Below are 16,925 nucleotides of genomic sequence, written 5' to 3'. Positions count from 1 at the left end.
GACTCCACAGCAGTTGACAAAAACAAGGGGCTGACGTTCAAGCTCCAGCTGTCATGTTTCCATTCTGAGCAGTGGGACGTAGAAAGGGAGGAAAGTTGCAACACGTTCACTTACAGCACATTGGCCACAATTTCATCACATGGCAGCACCCAGCTGCAAGGGAGGTTGTGGAATGCAGTCTTTTAGCTGAGATGTAATGTGCAGCCTGTGAAGTCTGGAACTAAAAATCAGGATTCTTATGGCTAAGGAAGAAAAGAAGTTTGGATAAAGAGAGCCCGAGCAGTTTTTGCCAGTCTTGATATATTTATATGCATTGCTGGATTTGTAGAGCTGTTACCTTATTTAATATTTTTATCTCTGTTCATAAGTGATATTGGCCTGCAAATTTGTCTTTATTGTTATTATTCAGTTCAGGTATTAAGGTTATACTAGTTTCTAGGAGCTCTGGTGGTGTAGTCATTAAGCACTCGGCTGCTAACCGAAAGGTCAGCCGTTCGAACCCACCAGATGTAACAGTCTTCTTCTGTAAAGATGGTTCTTGTTGTTAGTAGCTGTCGAGTCAGATCTGACTTATAGTGACCCTACGTACAACAGAACGAAATACTGCCCAGTCTTGCACCATCCTCACAATCATTGCTATGTTTGAGCCCATTGTTGCAAGACATTGTGTCAATCCATCTTGTTGAGGGTCTCCCTCTTTTTTGCTGACCCTCTACCAAGCATGATGGCCTTCTCCAGGGACTGGTCCCTCCTGATAATATGTCCAAAGTACGTGAGACGAAATCTCACCATCCTCACTTTCAAGAGGCATTCTGGCTGTACTTCCAAGACAGATTTGTTTGCTTTTCTGGCAGTCCATGGTATAGTCAATATTCTTTGCCAACACCATAATTCAAAGGCATCAGTTCATCAATCTTCCTTATTCATTGTCCACCTTTCACATGTATATGAGGCGAATGAAAATACCAGGGCTTGGGTCCGGAGCACCTTGGTCCTCAAAGTGACATCTTTTTTTTTAACACTTTAAAGAGGTCTTTTGCAGCAGATTTGCCCAGTGCAATGCGTCCTTTGATTTCTCAACTGCTGCCTCTCTGGGCGTTGATTGTGGATCCAAGTGAAATGAAGTCCTTGACAACTTCAGTATTTTCTTCATTTATTATGATGTTGCTTATAGGTCCAGTTGTGAAGATTTTTGTTTTCTTTATGTTGAGGTGCAGTACAGCCTTGGAAACCCTATGGGACAATTCTACTCTGTTCTACAGGGTTGCTATGAGTTGGAATCAACTTGACAGCAATTTTTTGGGGGGGAGGAGGGGTTTAGTCTCCTAAAATGAATTTGGTAGTTTTCTCTGTGTTTCTATTCTTTGTAACAATTTGTGTAATTCCTTGAAGGTTTGGTAAAAGTTGCTTATAAAACTACCTAGGCCTGATGCCTTTTTGGAATAGGAGAAACTTTTTTTGGAGACGGACATATAGTTTTGCCAGCACCATTTGTTAAAAAGACTGTCTTTGCCCCATTTGGTGGACTTGGGGCCCTTGTCGAAGATCAGGTGACCATAGGTGGATGGATTTACATCTGGGTTCTGAGATAGGAAAAGCTTTTTGAACTATAGATTCAGTTTCTTTGGTAGTTATTGATCTATTCTGATTTTCTTTTTCTTCTTGAGTCAATTTCAGTTATTTATATTTTTCTTAAAAAAAATGACCTCTTTTCAAAAATTGACAGTTTTCAAAATTTTTAGTACAAAATATTTATTATTATCATATTATAGTTTTATTAATTTTTATTGTATCTGTAAGTTGTGGCTTCTTTTTAATTCCTAATACCATGTGTTTATGCTTTTCCCTCCTTTCTTGATCAATCTTGCCTGAGGTTTATATATTTTACCCTTTTAATATATTTTTTAGAAATTATATTTTATTAGTCTTTTTAAAAACTATCTTTTGGTTTTGATGAGCACCTCTGTTCGTTTTATCTTTAGTATTTCCTTTCTTCTACTACTTTTGTATTTGTTATTTCATTTTTTCTACCATTTGTTTTTTTTCTTCAGCCTTTTGAACATTAACTTTCAATATTTCTTATTTTCTAACGTGCTTTTCAGGATATAATTTTTTTCTAACTAGATTGCTGTAGCTGCTTCTCATAAGTTTTGAGGTGCAGTATCTTCATTGTTCAGTTCTAAATCATCTGTAACTTTCATCATAATTTTTAAAAATTAAAAAATAAAGTCTTTATTAAATAATTGTATTTCCAATATATAGAGTTTTCTGCTAAAAAGTGTTTAATCTCCATTTCTCTACTAATTATCAGCATTTTTAGAGCATTTGTAAAAGCAGATCCTCACAGCTCTGTGAGGTATGCTATCACTCCTACTAACAAAGGCAGAGAAAAACTCTTTTGCAGGATTAGACAAATCTTTGCGAAAAGTAAAAACTGTTGGTCAGAAGCTGTTTTCCTTATAGCCGTTCATTCTACCCAAGTAGAAGGAAGATGTTATAACCAGTTGCTAGGAGAAAAAAAGAAAAAGGAGAATTTCTGCATTGCTTCAGTTGGTGAAATGAAGTAGCATGGCTAACTGATACTAAAATTCATAAAAATGATTTAAGAAAGCACGAAAAGTAGCATTTTATTCTACTGTTACTGTTACACTGTTTGTATCTTAACTAAGCAGCTTATCTTTATCTTACTGGATCTAATTTCGTCTGAAAATAGTTTTTTAAACTATCCTTGTAAATACACTAGAAATAAATCCATTTTATTATTATTATTTTTTTAATAATTTTTATTTTACATTAGATGAAGATTTACAGCACAAATTAGTTTCCCGTTCTATCGATAGTTTGTACATAAAGTGTTACATGATATTGGTTGCATTCTCCACAATGTGTCAGCATTCCCCCTATTTTCACCCTAGGTTTCCTGTTTCATCTTGATTTACACCTTCCTGCCTTCTCATCTTTGCTTTTGGACAAATGTTGCCCTTTTGATCGTGTGTAATTGATTGTTCTAAGGAGCATATTCCTCTTGGGTGTTGTTGTTTATTTTATGAGCCTGTCTATGATTTGGCTGGAAGGTAGTCTCCGGGAATGGCTTCAGTTCCACTTCGAAGGGTGTTTTAGGGCCATAGTCTTGAAGGTTCCTCTGGTCTCTGTCAGACTGGTAAAAAAAACCCAAACCAAACCCATTGCCGTTGAGCCGATTCCAACTCATAGCAACCCTATAGGACAGAGGAGAACTGCCCCAGAGTTTCCAAGGAGCGCTGGGTGGATTCAACTGCAGACCTTTTGGTTAGCAGCCGTAACTCTTAACCACTACGCCACCAGGCTTTCCTCACACCAGTAAGTCTGGTCTTTGTTGTGAATTTCATTTTTTGTTCTACAATTTTTCTTCCCCTCTGTCCAGGACCTTCTGCTGTGACCCATCAGAGCTGGGCACCATTTAGTTCTTATGGTCTCAGGTTCATGTAGCCTGTGGCTCATGTATAATTACTTTTTTAACCATGAATAATTTAGGAGGTTTTTTTTTGGGGGGGTTTCCAAATGTATGCTTTTGAGGGGGGCTAACTTTTAATTATTGATTTCTAAATTTACTGCTTTGTGATCATAGTATGTGTTCTGTGTGTTATTTATTCCTTAGAATTTGTTGAGGCCTCCTCCATAATATGTGCATATCATATATATATATGATCAAACTTATAAATTATATTTTTCAAATGTTTGTCTTTAATTGTATTTTAGATGTTTGGTCTACCAGTTCTGAGAGAAGTGTGTTAAAAATGTCTCACGATGATTGGGGATGTGTCATTTTCCCTGGAAGTTTTATTAATTTTACTTTAGCTTGAGCGTGTGCTGTTTAGAAGCATTCGGGCTTATGATTGTTATATCTTCTTGGTGGGCTGGCCCTTTTATCATCAAATAGTGGGCTCTTCATCCCAATATATGCTTTTCTATCCCTTTATTTGCAACTGTCCTATATCCTTGTGTTCTAGATGTGTTGCCTATAAGCAGTAGGAGCTAGAGTTTAGTAGACAGATTTAACTCATTTATATATTTTTTGATTAATGATTCATTTAGACTTATTTCTCTTTCAAAATGTTCTATTTGACGTGTTTTTTCTTTGCTCTCCCCGTCTCCCCCTTTCCACCTTCTGTTGAATTAATTGAGTATACTTTCTTTTTCCTTCCACTAGTTTGGAAGTTTACATTTTATTAATGATCTCTCATAAATCTTTTTCACAAATGTACTTCATTTCACATTTTTCTGATTTCGTATACTTAATTTAGATTTTTCTAATAAAGTATGAAGGCAATCCATATGTCTGTCTTTCTCAGGAACAAGACAAGGACCTTGGAACACTTTAACTTCCTTCTTAAACTCCCTCCTCCCCATCTTCCATATTATATTTATCCAGTATTTTGGTTCTGCGTCTTTTAAAAAAAACCTGCTAAATTAGTTGTTTTTGTATCTTTTATGGTTTGATATTTTGGATTTACAAACATGTTTTAACAATTTATGTGTTTGCGATTGCTTGTTACAGCCCACTCTTGTCTCCTGGGTTCAATTTCCTTCATGCTGAAGTACTGCTCAAGCTTGGGACCAGTTTTCAAGTTAATATCTCAGCTTGAGGTTTCTGTATTTCATTGGTAGCACTCGCTGGAACCCACACCCACACACAAAGCAGCCTTCATGTTCTGATTTCTCAGCATCCTACTTCCAGGCCCCATTCCTGAATCAGTGGCATGGGTTTTTCAAGTCCAAGTTTGTAAACGAAATGGCTCTTCTTGGCTGCTGGCTCTGCACAAGGGTCTGGTTCCAGCTCCTCACGATGCTTAGGTTAGGGACCTCTCCTCTCACCCTCGCTCAGCATTACCATCTAGCCTCTAGCATATGTCTGGGCCGCTATTCCTGTGGATCACTTGGCTTAGACTCCCTCTCACTACTCAGGCTTTGAATTTCCTCTTTGCTTCTGATATCTGAAGAGTTCTCTTTCCTATTTTCAAACTTGGCATTGTAGTGAAAACATCTTTTTGATTTTTACTTCATCCAGCATTTCTCTGTGTTTGGGCGTTGGGTGGGAGCTTCCTAAGTTGGTTGAGTTCACTGTATTGATCATCTGTCTGGATGAGGCTGTTAGCAGCAGATACAGAGAGAAGTGGACCGATCTGAGAAGCATTTTGGAGTGGAAGTCAGGGAGGGGCAGGAACAGGCAGAGAATGTGATCTTCCTTGTTCTGGTATCAGTGCTGAGGGAGGTCTTGGCGAGGCAGGGGATGGGGGGAAAATAAAAACCCAACCCATTGCCGTCGAGTGAATTCCAACTCATAGAGACCCTATAGAGGGGGAAATAGTACTCAATAAATGTCTAAAGAACCAAATTGCCTGGGACAGGTTATCACACTGGGAATTCAGAGGGACTGACAGGTGGGGAGAGGAGAAACCTGGCACTTCTCCCTGGCCAGGCTCCCTTGCTTGTCTGCTGCAGGCATCCTTAGTTATGCACTTGTACTGTCCTTTCTGTCCCTTATGTCCCTGGCGCTGTAAGTCTGACTCACCACACGCCATGCCCCAACTGGTATATAAAAGCGAGCCATGAACACCAGCAACTTTCTAGGCAAAGCTCCAGGACTAACCCTCCCACCCATTGCTGCCCCATTTTCCTGGACTCTCTCGTCTTTTCTCCTGTCTCGCAGGCCCTATTGTCTGTCTGTCTCTCTACTTTTGCCTTAAAAATTTCCAGGGAGGTAAGATCTCTCCTTTTGTGTCTTTGCAGGGTGTTCCCTGCTAACCTATTGGTTTGAGAAATTCAGACTTATTGCCCCTTATACCTGGGAGTTGTCTGTAGATACCTCTGTGTCTTTCCGTTTGCTCATCATCAGTGGTGACTTAATCTGGAAAAATATAGGGGTGGGAGATGGTGCCCCATCAGCTCCACCTCTACTCCGCCCTCACCCGCCATTCATTTGTCCACTTGGTATTCAGTTGTCAAGAACTGTGCTGGAAAGGACAAATATTGTATAAGTCCACTATTATAAGAACTTGAGAAATAGTTTAAACTGAGAAGAAAATATTCTTTTGTGGTTACGAGAGGAGGGAGGGTGGGAGAGGGGTATTCACTAATTAGTTGGTAGATAAGAACTACTTTAGGTGAAGGGAAAGACAACACCCAATACGGGGAGGTCAGCACAACTGGACTAAACCAAAAGCAAAGAAGTTCCCTGAATAAACTGAATGCTTCAAAGGCCAGTGTAGCAGGGGCAGGGATTTGAAGACCATGATTTCAGGGGACGTCTAAGTCTATTGTCATAATAAAATCTATTAAGAAAACATTCTGCATCCCACTTTGAAGAGTGGCATCTGGGGTCTTAAATGCTAGCAAGCGGCCATCTAAGATGCATCAATTGGTCTCAATCCACCTGGATCAAAGGAGAATGAAGAACACCAAGGACACAAGGTAATTACAAGCCCAAGAGACAGAAAGTGGCACATGAACCAGAGACTACATCATCCTGAGACCAGAAGAACTAGATGGTGCCTGGCTACAACCAATGACTGCCCTGACAGGGAACACAACAGAGAACCCCTGAGGGAGCAGGAGAGCAGTGAGATGCAGACACCAAATTGTCATAAAAAGACCAGACTTAACGGCCTGACTGAGGCTGGAAGGACCCCGGTGGTCATGGCCCCCAGACCTTCTGTTGGCCCAGGATGGGAACCATTCCCGAAGCCGACTCTTCAGACATGGATTGGACTGGACAATGGGTTGGAGAGGGATGCTGGTGAGGAGTGAGCTTCTTGGATCAGGTGGACACTTGAGACTCTGTTGGCATTTCCTGCCTGGAGGGGAGATGAGAGGGTAAAGGGGGTTAGAAGCTGGCGAAATGGACACAAAAGGAGAGAGGGGAGGGAGAGAGCAGGCTGTCTCATTAGGGGAAGAGTAATTGGGAGTATGTAGCAAGTTGTATATAAGTTTTTTTTGTGAGAGACTGACTTGATTTGTAAACTTTCACTTAAAGCACAATAAAAATTATATTAAAAAAAAGAGCAGTCAGCAAGAGAGACTGAGAAGGAATGATCATGGAGGTAGAAGGAATATCAGGGGAATATGGGGTGATGGAAGTCAACTTCAGAGTATTTCAAGGAGGAGGGTAGAACGAACTGTGTCAACTGCCACTGAGAGGTTTCGATGGTTAATTTTATGTGTCAACTTGGCTAGGTGATGGTTCCCAGTCGTTTGGCCAAACACTAATCTATTTGCTCTCAGGGAGTAGTTACATGTGATAAAATCAGTTAGTCTTGGGTATAGCAGATTATCTTCCGTAATGTAATTACCTTCCACAATGCAATCTAATGTAGCATCATGTATAATGCAACCAATCAGTCAAGGTCATCCTAAATCTAATTACTTCTGAGTCAGAAAAAGAGCAGAATGAACACAGAGACACACACATACCAGAGAAGACAGACACCAAGTGAGGATCATCTATAAGCCAAGGGACCAAGGAAGGCCTGGGACTGCCTACAAGGAAGGCATCAACACAGCCAAGACCCTCGCTTTTGAATTTGTACCCTCCAGAGCTGTGAGAAAATAATTTTCTGCTCTTTTAAAAAAAGAAAAGAACTGTGCTGGGCATGGTCATTAAATTGTGAGCAGAACCATGAGTGTCCCTGCCCTTGTGAAGCCTACTGCCGTTTCGTTCTAAGAATCTTATAAGTGATGTGGAATTACAGCTGTGACAGATGCCACAAAGTTTAGGTGTGCACCATGGTTAGAGAGTCAAAGGGGTCAGGCATGGCTTCACTGAGGAAGTGACACTTGGGAAGAGATCAAAAGGATGAAAAGTAATTAATGAAATAAAAATGGAAGACAAGAGTGTTCAACGGAGAAGGGACTGCATGTGTCAAGGCCCCGTGGTGGGAGGGAACATACTTAAGAAACAATTACCAGTTCTGTCTCAAGGTGTCCTCCTGCACCTGTCTTCCCAGACCCAGCATTCTCTGTGCCATGACAAAAAAATACATCAAATGTGGTAAAAATTAGAAGACTGCTCCTGGGGTCCTTTCAGTCATAGAAACCATGTTATTCTGCCTCCAGCTCTCTCAAACCGTGGGATCCCTTGTGTCTTTCACTACTAGCTCCTTCCCACGGAGATCTTATCTTATACTGATGTTTCCAGATTCAGCAAACAACAACAAACCAGGATACCCAGTTAAATCTGTTTATCGGATAAACGCTGAATAATTTTTTTAGTCTGAGTGTGTCCCATGCAATATTTGGCACATACTTATACTAAAAAAAAAAAAAAATTTTGATCAGAAATTCACATTTAACTGGGCATCCTGTATTTTACATGGCAACCTTACTTATACCCACATGTGCCCACCCAGTGCAGCCTGGAGGACTCTGTGCAGGCAGGTGTAGACTCCTCCTGGCATCATGGTCATTTCTAGCTTTGCGACACTGGTCAGGGCCTGTGCTGAAACAACAGAGCCTTCTGAGCAAGGGGAAGGAAGATTCCATCCTCGCGAAGTTATATTCCAAGAACAGTCCTGCAAAAACGTTGAGGAGCTGGCTGACCGTAAGGCCTGGGCATGCACGTTGCGTCCATTCTATAGTACACAACTCCAAGGACAGTTCCTGACCCTCATGACTCCTAAATCTCCTCCTCCAGCCCCACCTCGGCATCTCTACCACAGGCCTCAGGCTGTGGTGATGGACTCTGGGACTCCTATGTCTAAGCTCTTAGGTGCTGTCTCAGAGAGGGGCCTTCCCCAGAAACTGGTATGATGCCTACAGTGGCACTGCCCTTCTTCCTCCCTGCTCATTCCCCCCTACCCCAGTCTGCTGACAAATACTCCTGGAAAAAACTCTTGACAACTTCTGGAAGCTGAGCATTCCTTTGCACACCGTGTCCCTTGGGATAATTTAGGTTCTTCCCAGAGGCTTTTGTGCTATCCCCTAGAGAATCACGGCGGCAGTGTCTCCCTGAAGTAACCACGATAACAACCCCCAGAATCATCAGGAATGTGATCACTGTCACCGTGAAGAACTTGGTGGGGGGTGGGCAGTGGGTGAGGCACCTCGGCCTTGTGAGAAAACAATGGGGAAGAAGTTGCTATGAATTATTGACGATTCACAAATAAAACCAGTTTTCATCCTGTGCTTCCAGCTATTGGTGAAGACCACAACAAGTACTGCCAAATCCAGAACTAAATAGAGACATAAGCCCTGGACTTCAATACCCTGAAAATCCATCTGTTATAGTTACGAGTCCCTGGTGGCACAAATGGTTAGGTGTGCAACTACTAACTGAAAGCGCTCGACTACTAGCCAAAAGGTTGGCAGTTCAAACCCACCCAGAGGTGCATTGGAAGACAGGCCTGGTGATCTGCTTCTGAAAGGTCACAGCCTTGAAAACCGTATGGAACAGTCTACTCTGCACACATGGAGTCACCATGTGTCGGAATTGACTCAACAGCAACTAACAAAAACAACAGCAACGTAGTTAGATTAGGTTTGGCTGTGAGAGAAACACTAAATGACATTGACTTAAACATGATAGAAGTTCACTTCTCTCTTGCTTGGAAGTCCAGAGGGAGTCATTTGAGGATTGGTAGGTGCTCACAGTGTGAGAATCACTGCTCCTTCTATCTTTTGCTCCGTCATCCTTAGTACTTGGTTTCTACTTCATGCTCCAAGATGGCTGCTTGAGGTCCAGCCATTGTATCTGCATTCTGGTCAGCAGAAATGAGGAAGGGACAAAGAAGGGCATATCCTCTCTTTTTAAGAGCATTTCCTGGAAGTTGTACGTACCACTTCAGCTTATATCCTTTGGGCTAGAACCTAGCCACATGGCTGCCCCAGCCTCAAGGGAGATGGGTGAAAGAATCTTTATTCCAAGTGGCCACATGCCCAGCTAAAAATTGTGGAATCCTGTTATAAGGATGAAGGGGAGAATGGATGTTGGGAGATAATTAGTGGTCTCTACTATCCTTCCTTCCAGCCAACCAATCAATGTTCATGTGTGAGGAATTATCCTAGGTACTATTTAGTAAGGGACATAGATATGAAAATAACTAACACAATGTGGTATGGAGTATAAAAGAGGATTTGTTTGAGTGCTGTGGGAGAACAGATGGACATGATCAACAGCGATCATAATTATTAGTAACTACAATGCCCAAGCTGGGTCCTCAGTGCTCATTCTGATCATTCATTTGTCCATCGCCCTTTCTTTTCAGTGAGAGCTCCAAACCATCCCACTTCTCCATAATAGCTAACAGTTACCATTACAAGCCAGGTGCTATTCTAAGTTCTTTGCATAGATTAAAAAAAAAAGTTCTTTGCATAGATTATCTCACAGTAATTCAGTGAGCATTGAATATTCTTGTCATTTACACATGAGGAAACTGAGGCACAAGTCATAGAGTTGGCTTTTGGACCCAGGAGCCTGGCTTCAGAGTACACAAGGCTGTGCTGCCTCCCCTAAGGCTGCTCATTTGCATTCTTTCTCCAGCTCCCCACAGACCTGCAGCAGATAACCTCATCACTCACTCCATTGTGATGATTGAGGCTATCCAGTGGGATCTCTCTCTACTTCCAGGCCAGTTCCCAGCTTACTTGCATCTCTTCCTTTGCTTCCTCCACCTGCCGCTTCTCGGGGAGGCCATACATAGAGTGTAATGGTTTACCAGGTGGCCTCTATGGCCAGACTGCACTAACTTGATCACCGTCTCAGTCTTGTCTGGGCACCTTGATTTTAGGGAGCCACTTAATCTCTCTAAGCCTCGGTTTTCGCATCTGTAAGTAGGGTGAGGATAGAACACATTACCCACTAAGTGCTCAGAGAGTTTAGTTTTTGTTTATAAGCCCTTTCCCACATCCCATTAGTTTCCCATTGCTGCTGTAGCAAATTACTGCGAATTTAGTGGCTTAAAACAACACACATTTATCATCTTACAGTTAGGCAGGTCAGAAGTTTGAACTGGGCATCACTGGCCTAAAATCAAGGTGTTGACGGGACTGTGTTCTTTCTGGAGACTCTAGGGGAGAATCCATTTCCTTGCCTTTTCGAGCTCCGAAGGCTGCCCTCATTCTTTTGACACCCATCTTCAAAGCCTACAGTGGTGGGTTGAGTCCTCACATTGCTTCACTCCAACCCTGGTTCTGTCATCACATGGAATTCGCTGACCCTCCTGCTTCCCTCCTTCACATTTAAGGACCCATGTGATTACATCAGCCCCACCTGGATAATACAGGCTGCTCTCCTCATTTCAAGATCCTACTTGCAGAGCTCCTTTTGCCATGTAAGGTAACATATTCACAAGTTTTAAGGATTAGGACATGGACCTCTGAGGGTCCATTCTGTCTACATCACAGGTTCTCTCTCCCCTCAGGTATGGTGTTCAGGAACCATTCCAAATAAAATAAAGCAAAGCAAACCAAACCAGTTGCTATGGAGTTGACCCTGACTCATGGTAACCCCATGTGTGTCAGAGTAGAACTGTACTTCAGTGGGTTTGCAATGGCTGTGATCTTTTGGAAGTAGATTGCCAGGCCTTTCTTCCAAATAAAATGTTCTTCCCTTCATGGTGCATCCCCTTCTCTTGGAGGCTCCTTGAGAGAGTTGTCTTCACTAGTTTTCCCCATTTTCTTGTACCCCACTGCAGTCTGTGTCTGCCCTCACTACTCCACCAAAGTTAGTCTTGTTCTGATCATCAGTGGCTTCCATATTGCCAAATCAATGGACACTTCCAGTCATAACCAGCCTATGTTGGCTGTCAGTTCCTTCTTGAGACTCTTCTCTCCCCTATTTGCTTTTAGGTCACTTTCTCCTGGTTTTCTTTCTCTTCCTCTCTGGCTTAGACTCCACTTGTCCCTGAAATGTCTGTATTCCTTAGGGCATTGAACTTTTGGATCTGATCCATTGCTTTTCTCACCTCACCTTCTTTTCTTGGGTGATCTTGTCCCAGACTGCTGGTTTTAAATACCACCTGCACAAGGATGACTGACTTCTGCTTGTACTGTGCAAATCTCTGGCCCTGGCTGGGAGTGTTGGTGAGGACTGTGCTTCCAGTAATCCTATAAGCTCCTCAACTTCTTTGGTCTTCCTTGAAGCAGTTGCAGAGACACAGAGAGCTCAGTGGGGAACCAACTTGAGAACCATGAAACCCCCGTGGAATTTATGCTTCTGTTCCAGACTGTGGACTCTGTGGCCTGTTTCCATCAAGATAGCATGTGATCTTCTTAGTACCTCTCGGGGGACAGGGTGAAAGGCAGCAAACTCACTGGTGCCAAAGGACAGATCTGTGTTTATTGGGGATAATAGGAAAGCAAGTAGGGATGGCAGATCTTAAATAATGTATTTATTGGGGTAGCCCCCACCTTTACTTGTGTGGTTTGCAGCTGCTGGAGCTCCAAAGAAGCCAGCACCTAACTGGAACGTAAAGGCACAAACATATTCCAAGGGCGCCAAGGTGCATCCTCACAGTTGAGTTAGACACACAAGCCTCTCAGCAGAAACAGAAAACTTTAACCAAAGATTGGGGCTACCTCCGAGTGTGAGAAGATTGTTGGGGGAGGTCCAGCACTGAGGAGTGGTATTGGTGTAGTCAGGAAGATTCATAGAGCAAGAGGGAGCTTGAGCAGGGAGTGGGCAGAGAAAAAGAGAAGGAAGGCCATTTCAGGCAGGGGAATAGCACATGCAGAGGCTTAAAGACAGGACTAATTATGATCTACTTGGGGACAAAGAGACTGCAGGGGGATGAGGTTGGTGAGGAGTACTGTGTCCAGAGTATAAGGGCCTCAGGTAGATGCTAGGCTAGGAAGTTTGAACTTTATCTTGTTGGCAGGGAGAGCTATGGAAGGGTTTTGAGGAGGGGAATGACTTGGGCAGAGCTCTGCTTTAGGATGACTACTCTGGTCTTGGGTAAGACTGATGAGGGATTGCTGAGCCCCAGATCTTAAACTATATAAGGTGTAATTTTAGAGAGGATGAGGTACCTTGGCAATTACTGGTCCATCTTCATAATACACACACACACGCACACATGGAACTCAGGTCTGACTCCTAGTCTCGTGCTCTTCCTCTGTGCTGTGCAGAATGGAGACAGAGGTACCTGAAGGGAGGCTGATCCGGAGTCAAGGTGGAGGATGATGCAAATCTTGACCAGGGCAGGGTGGTGTAGATGCCAAGGTGAAAGCCGTGTGGGAGGCAGTGTAGATATGTTCTCTCTTGCTCTCTCTTTGTGTGGGGGCTGGGACATAGGGCTCTTTGGAGACTGCACATGAGTGCATCTCTCTTTTCTGGGTCCTGCAGCATCCTTCTGGGCCTGGTTGCTATGGCAACAGGCTCCCAGCAGGCAGCCCGCCAGCTGGAGGGAAGCAGGCAGGCAGGCAGCAAGGACTGGGCAGCAAGAGGAAGGCTGAAGTTGTGGGGGGTAGGGGGAAGCTGGAGGGGACCCTAGAGCTGACCCCCCCCAAGCCCCTTTCTCTTCTGTCCTTGGCCCATACGTGGGTGGGGGTAGCTTAGGAGACATGGACTTTTCTTTTGTGATCCTTGAATTGCCAGACTTCAAACTCCTGTTTGAGCCCCCACCCCCAGTCTCCTGACTCCCACTTCTTATTGTCTGGCCCCAGCCTTGTGTGTCTCAGAGGGCCACAGACTTCACAGAAAAGTTCCCCCACTCTGAACTCGGAGAGAAAAAAGAACAGGGCCAACTGACTTTGTTTTGCATATGATTTGCATATTATTAAGTCAAAGGACAAGAAATTTCCAGGCCTATGTCATTCCTGCCAACAACTTAATTCAGCTCTGCTGGCGCTGACTGGCTGTGTCTGGCCAAATTCTGGGCTGAGCTGTGGGGATCCCTAGAGAAGCCTTCCCAGCCACAGGCCCACCCCACCCCAGCCGCCCCAAGGCATTTCTCCTCCTGATGTTATAGCAGCTCGTTCGATGGGACTTAAGGGCTTGGGCTGTGGGCCCCGGCAAACCTGGGTCCAAATTCTGGTTCTGTTTTGTAGCTGGGTGCCCAGGGGCCTCTCTGTGCCTTAGTTTCACCTCTTGGCATGGCTGAGGACCTACCAGTACAGCTAGTATAAGCTACTACAGCCATACCATTTGTTAAAATATTGAAATACTTCTGTATTCATTGATGAGTAGCCACTTCCTTGGACCCTCCCTTCAGACCCTCTGGTCCACCCAACAATCCGGCTTCTACCAGGCCCTGCTCCAGCACTGTGGTCTGTGTCCTGATTGGTACATGCCTGCATCTGTTCTGTCCACGTAGCACTGGTTGTGAAATACCACCTCTCTCTAGAGGTGGTACAACAGGTAGGTATATTACATGTCTACCCGTTGCAAGGACTCATCTATTTACAGTGTGTGGGTTGATGTCCATCACATTGCAGACTCCGTTTCTCATTTGTTCCCCATTTGGCTTGGGGTGGGAGTGAGGGCTGGGATGAGACTGGCCGGGGCAGAGATGACAGCCACCTCTCTCATCAGGCGGGCAAGGTTCAAGCGCTCCAACAGTGTGACAGCTGGTGTGCAGGCAGACCTGGAGCTGGAAGGCCTGGCCGGCCTGGCCACAGTGGCCACAGAAGACAAGGCCCTGCAGTTTGGACGCTCCTTCCAGAGGCATGCCTCTGAACCCCAGCCCGGGCCCCGGGCCCCCACCTACTCAGTCTTCCGCACGGTCCACACACAGGGCCAGTGGGCCTACCGTGAGGGCTACCCACTGCCGTATGAGCCGCCAGCCACCGATGGGGCACCTGGCCCTGCCCCTACCCCTACTCCCGGCCCTGGAGCTGGTCGCCGTGACTCCTGGATAGAGCGCGGTTCACGTAGCCTCCCCGACTCAGGCCGCACGTCCCCCTGCCCCCGGGACGGCGAGTGGTTCATCAAGATGCTGCGAGTAGAGGTGGAGAAGCTGGAGCACTGGTGCCAGCAGATGGAGCGTGAGGCAGAGGACTATGAGCTGCCCGAGGAGAGTGAGTGAGGGGACTCTGTGGGTGCCACTGGCTTCTTGTGTGCAGGGAGGGACCATGGCCGGGTCAGTGTTCCCTGAGAGCTGCGGGGTAGAGAAGGTGGGGCAACAACAGAATAGGAGATCCCTTTGGTTGGGCATGAGTTGGCTTTCCTCACTGTTTGGTTCTTTAGCACCAGGGCTTGATGGGTCACCATTGGCAGCAGGCCACACTGGGAGCTCTTGAAAGGAAGCAGGGAACAGCCTCAAAGCTAGGGTCAGGATTGGGGAAACTGAGTAGGCAGAAGGACTGGGCCTTCTAGTAGATGGTTACCCATCCAAGTCACCAAGCCCTTGGTGGCAATGGAGACATTGTTAAGATCTGGGCTGGTATGAGGATCCAGGTCTGATCCAGGTGGTAGGACCAGAAATATGACTTCAAGGCAGAGGAGGAGGTGGTTCGCACTGTTAGATCATGTTGAGACATAGATGATGGAGATTCAGCCAGGTAGATATGGCCTTGGTCTGAAGGAGGGTACAGTCCTTCCCTGCAAGTCCAGTCTGAGGGGAGACACAGTCTTGCCCCAGACACCCCAAGTTGAGGAATAGTGACTAGGAAGACAAGTGTCATGCACATGAGGTTATTGTTAATTCTTAATGAGCCAAGTAGTCATGCACTGATGAGTGCCAGAGTCCAACCAATGGGTGGCTACTGAGCTAGTGCCCTGGCTAAGGCTAGGGGTAGGCGGGGCTGGTGTCTGTCTGCTCTCTGACATGGAGGAGGAAGGAGACGGGAGGATGAGTGCTCATTAATGTAGGTTGTAGGAAGGAAGGAACATCAGTGTCTGAGGATACAGTCTTCTTGGTGGCATGGAAAAGGGGCTGCTTGTTGGGAATTTGAGGATGAGGCTGGGAGGGGCCTGGAAGAGACAAAAGATAGATCGTGCCAATTAACTAAGGAGTCAGTGTCATTCAGGGCAGACATTCTGGAGGCTGGGGAAGGAGCTGCATCATTCCCCTCCCTGAATCTCCTTCTACATTCTAGTCCTGGAGAAGATCCGCAGTGCTGTGGGCAGCACACAACTTCTCCTGTCCCAGAAGGTTCAGCAGTTCTTCCGGCTGTGTCAGCAAAGCATGGTGAGTGCCCATGGCAGTAGAGCTTACTGGCTTTATGTACCTGGCAGGTAACCCAGAGTATGTGTATGTATGCCTGGAGGTGAGACCAGGTGTTTGTGCCCAAGAGGGTGAGGTTTGGGCTCTTTTTTTTTCCTCTTTCTCCCAGTCTCCACCTGGCTTTCCCAGGTTGAACTTTCCAGCAATAAGGGTGGGTAAGGCTTTCTCTGGTCCTGGCTGGGATCCAGACCTCCCTGACTGGCTGCCTCCCCTCTGGCTTCCTCTTCTACAGGACCCCACTGCATTCCCCGTGCCCACCTTCCAGGACCTGGCGGGTTTCTGGGACCTCCTGCAACTCTCCATTGAGGATGTGACCCTCAAGTTCTTGGAGCTACAGCAACTCAAGGCCAACAGCTGGAAACTCCTGGAGCCTAAGGTAGAGGGGGTAGCCCCTTCAGGCCAAGAGTCCAGTCCTTACAAAATGCTTTTCCCCGGAGAGATGTGTTGGGGTTAGGGTGGAGAGGAGGGCAGAAGAAGAAACCCATGGGCAGCAGAAGCATCCCTGGACTGGTGATGGGTGACGACTGTCTTCTTCCAGAATACTGCACTCGAGGTTACTGCCACCTGTTTGGCCCCAGTGATCATCACTGCCTGAGCTGTCAAAATCCTGAGGCTGCCTTAGCCACCCTGGGTCAGCTGGGGTTTGAGGGGGCAGAACTAGAGCTTCCAAAGGGGCAGACTGCCCTCTCCTCTGGCCTAGGCATATGGGAGTGAGGCCCTGAGGGTCCTCTCAGCTCTGCAGCTGTGCAGCTACCTTGTCCGTGATGGGGCCCAGAGGCCTAGTGTGTG

General features: G+C 45.4%; 1 protein-coding gene across 1 annotated transcript in view; it reads left to right on the top strand.

Moving 5' to 3' along the window:
• DLGAP3 (DLG associated protein 3) overlaps positions 1-16,925 on the top strand; it is a 40,320-nt gene that overhangs the window by 20,388 nt on the left and 3,007 nt on the right. Inside the window, exons 7-9 of the mRNA XM_003415485.4 lie at positions 14,504-14,988; positions 16,009-16,100; positions 16,369-16,512. Of these exons, the coding sequence (XP_003415533.2) occupies positions 14,504-14,988; positions 16,009-16,100; positions 16,369-16,512 (721 nt within the window). The remainder of the gene's footprint in view (positions 1-14,503; positions 14,989-16,008; positions 16,101-16,368; positions 16,513-16,925) is intronic.

Source organism: Loxodonta africana, chromosome 3 (genome assembly GCF_030014295.1).
Source record: "Loxodonta africana isolate mLoxAfr1 chromosome 3, mLoxAfr1.hap2, whole genome shotgun sequence".
NCBI classification, from domain to species: domain Eukaryota; kingdom Metazoa; phylum Chordata; class Mammalia; order Proboscidea; family Elephantidae; genus Loxodonta; species Loxodonta africana.
Note: the sequence above shows the minus strand (reverse complement) of the source record. Positions and strands in the feature narration are given on the sequence as shown.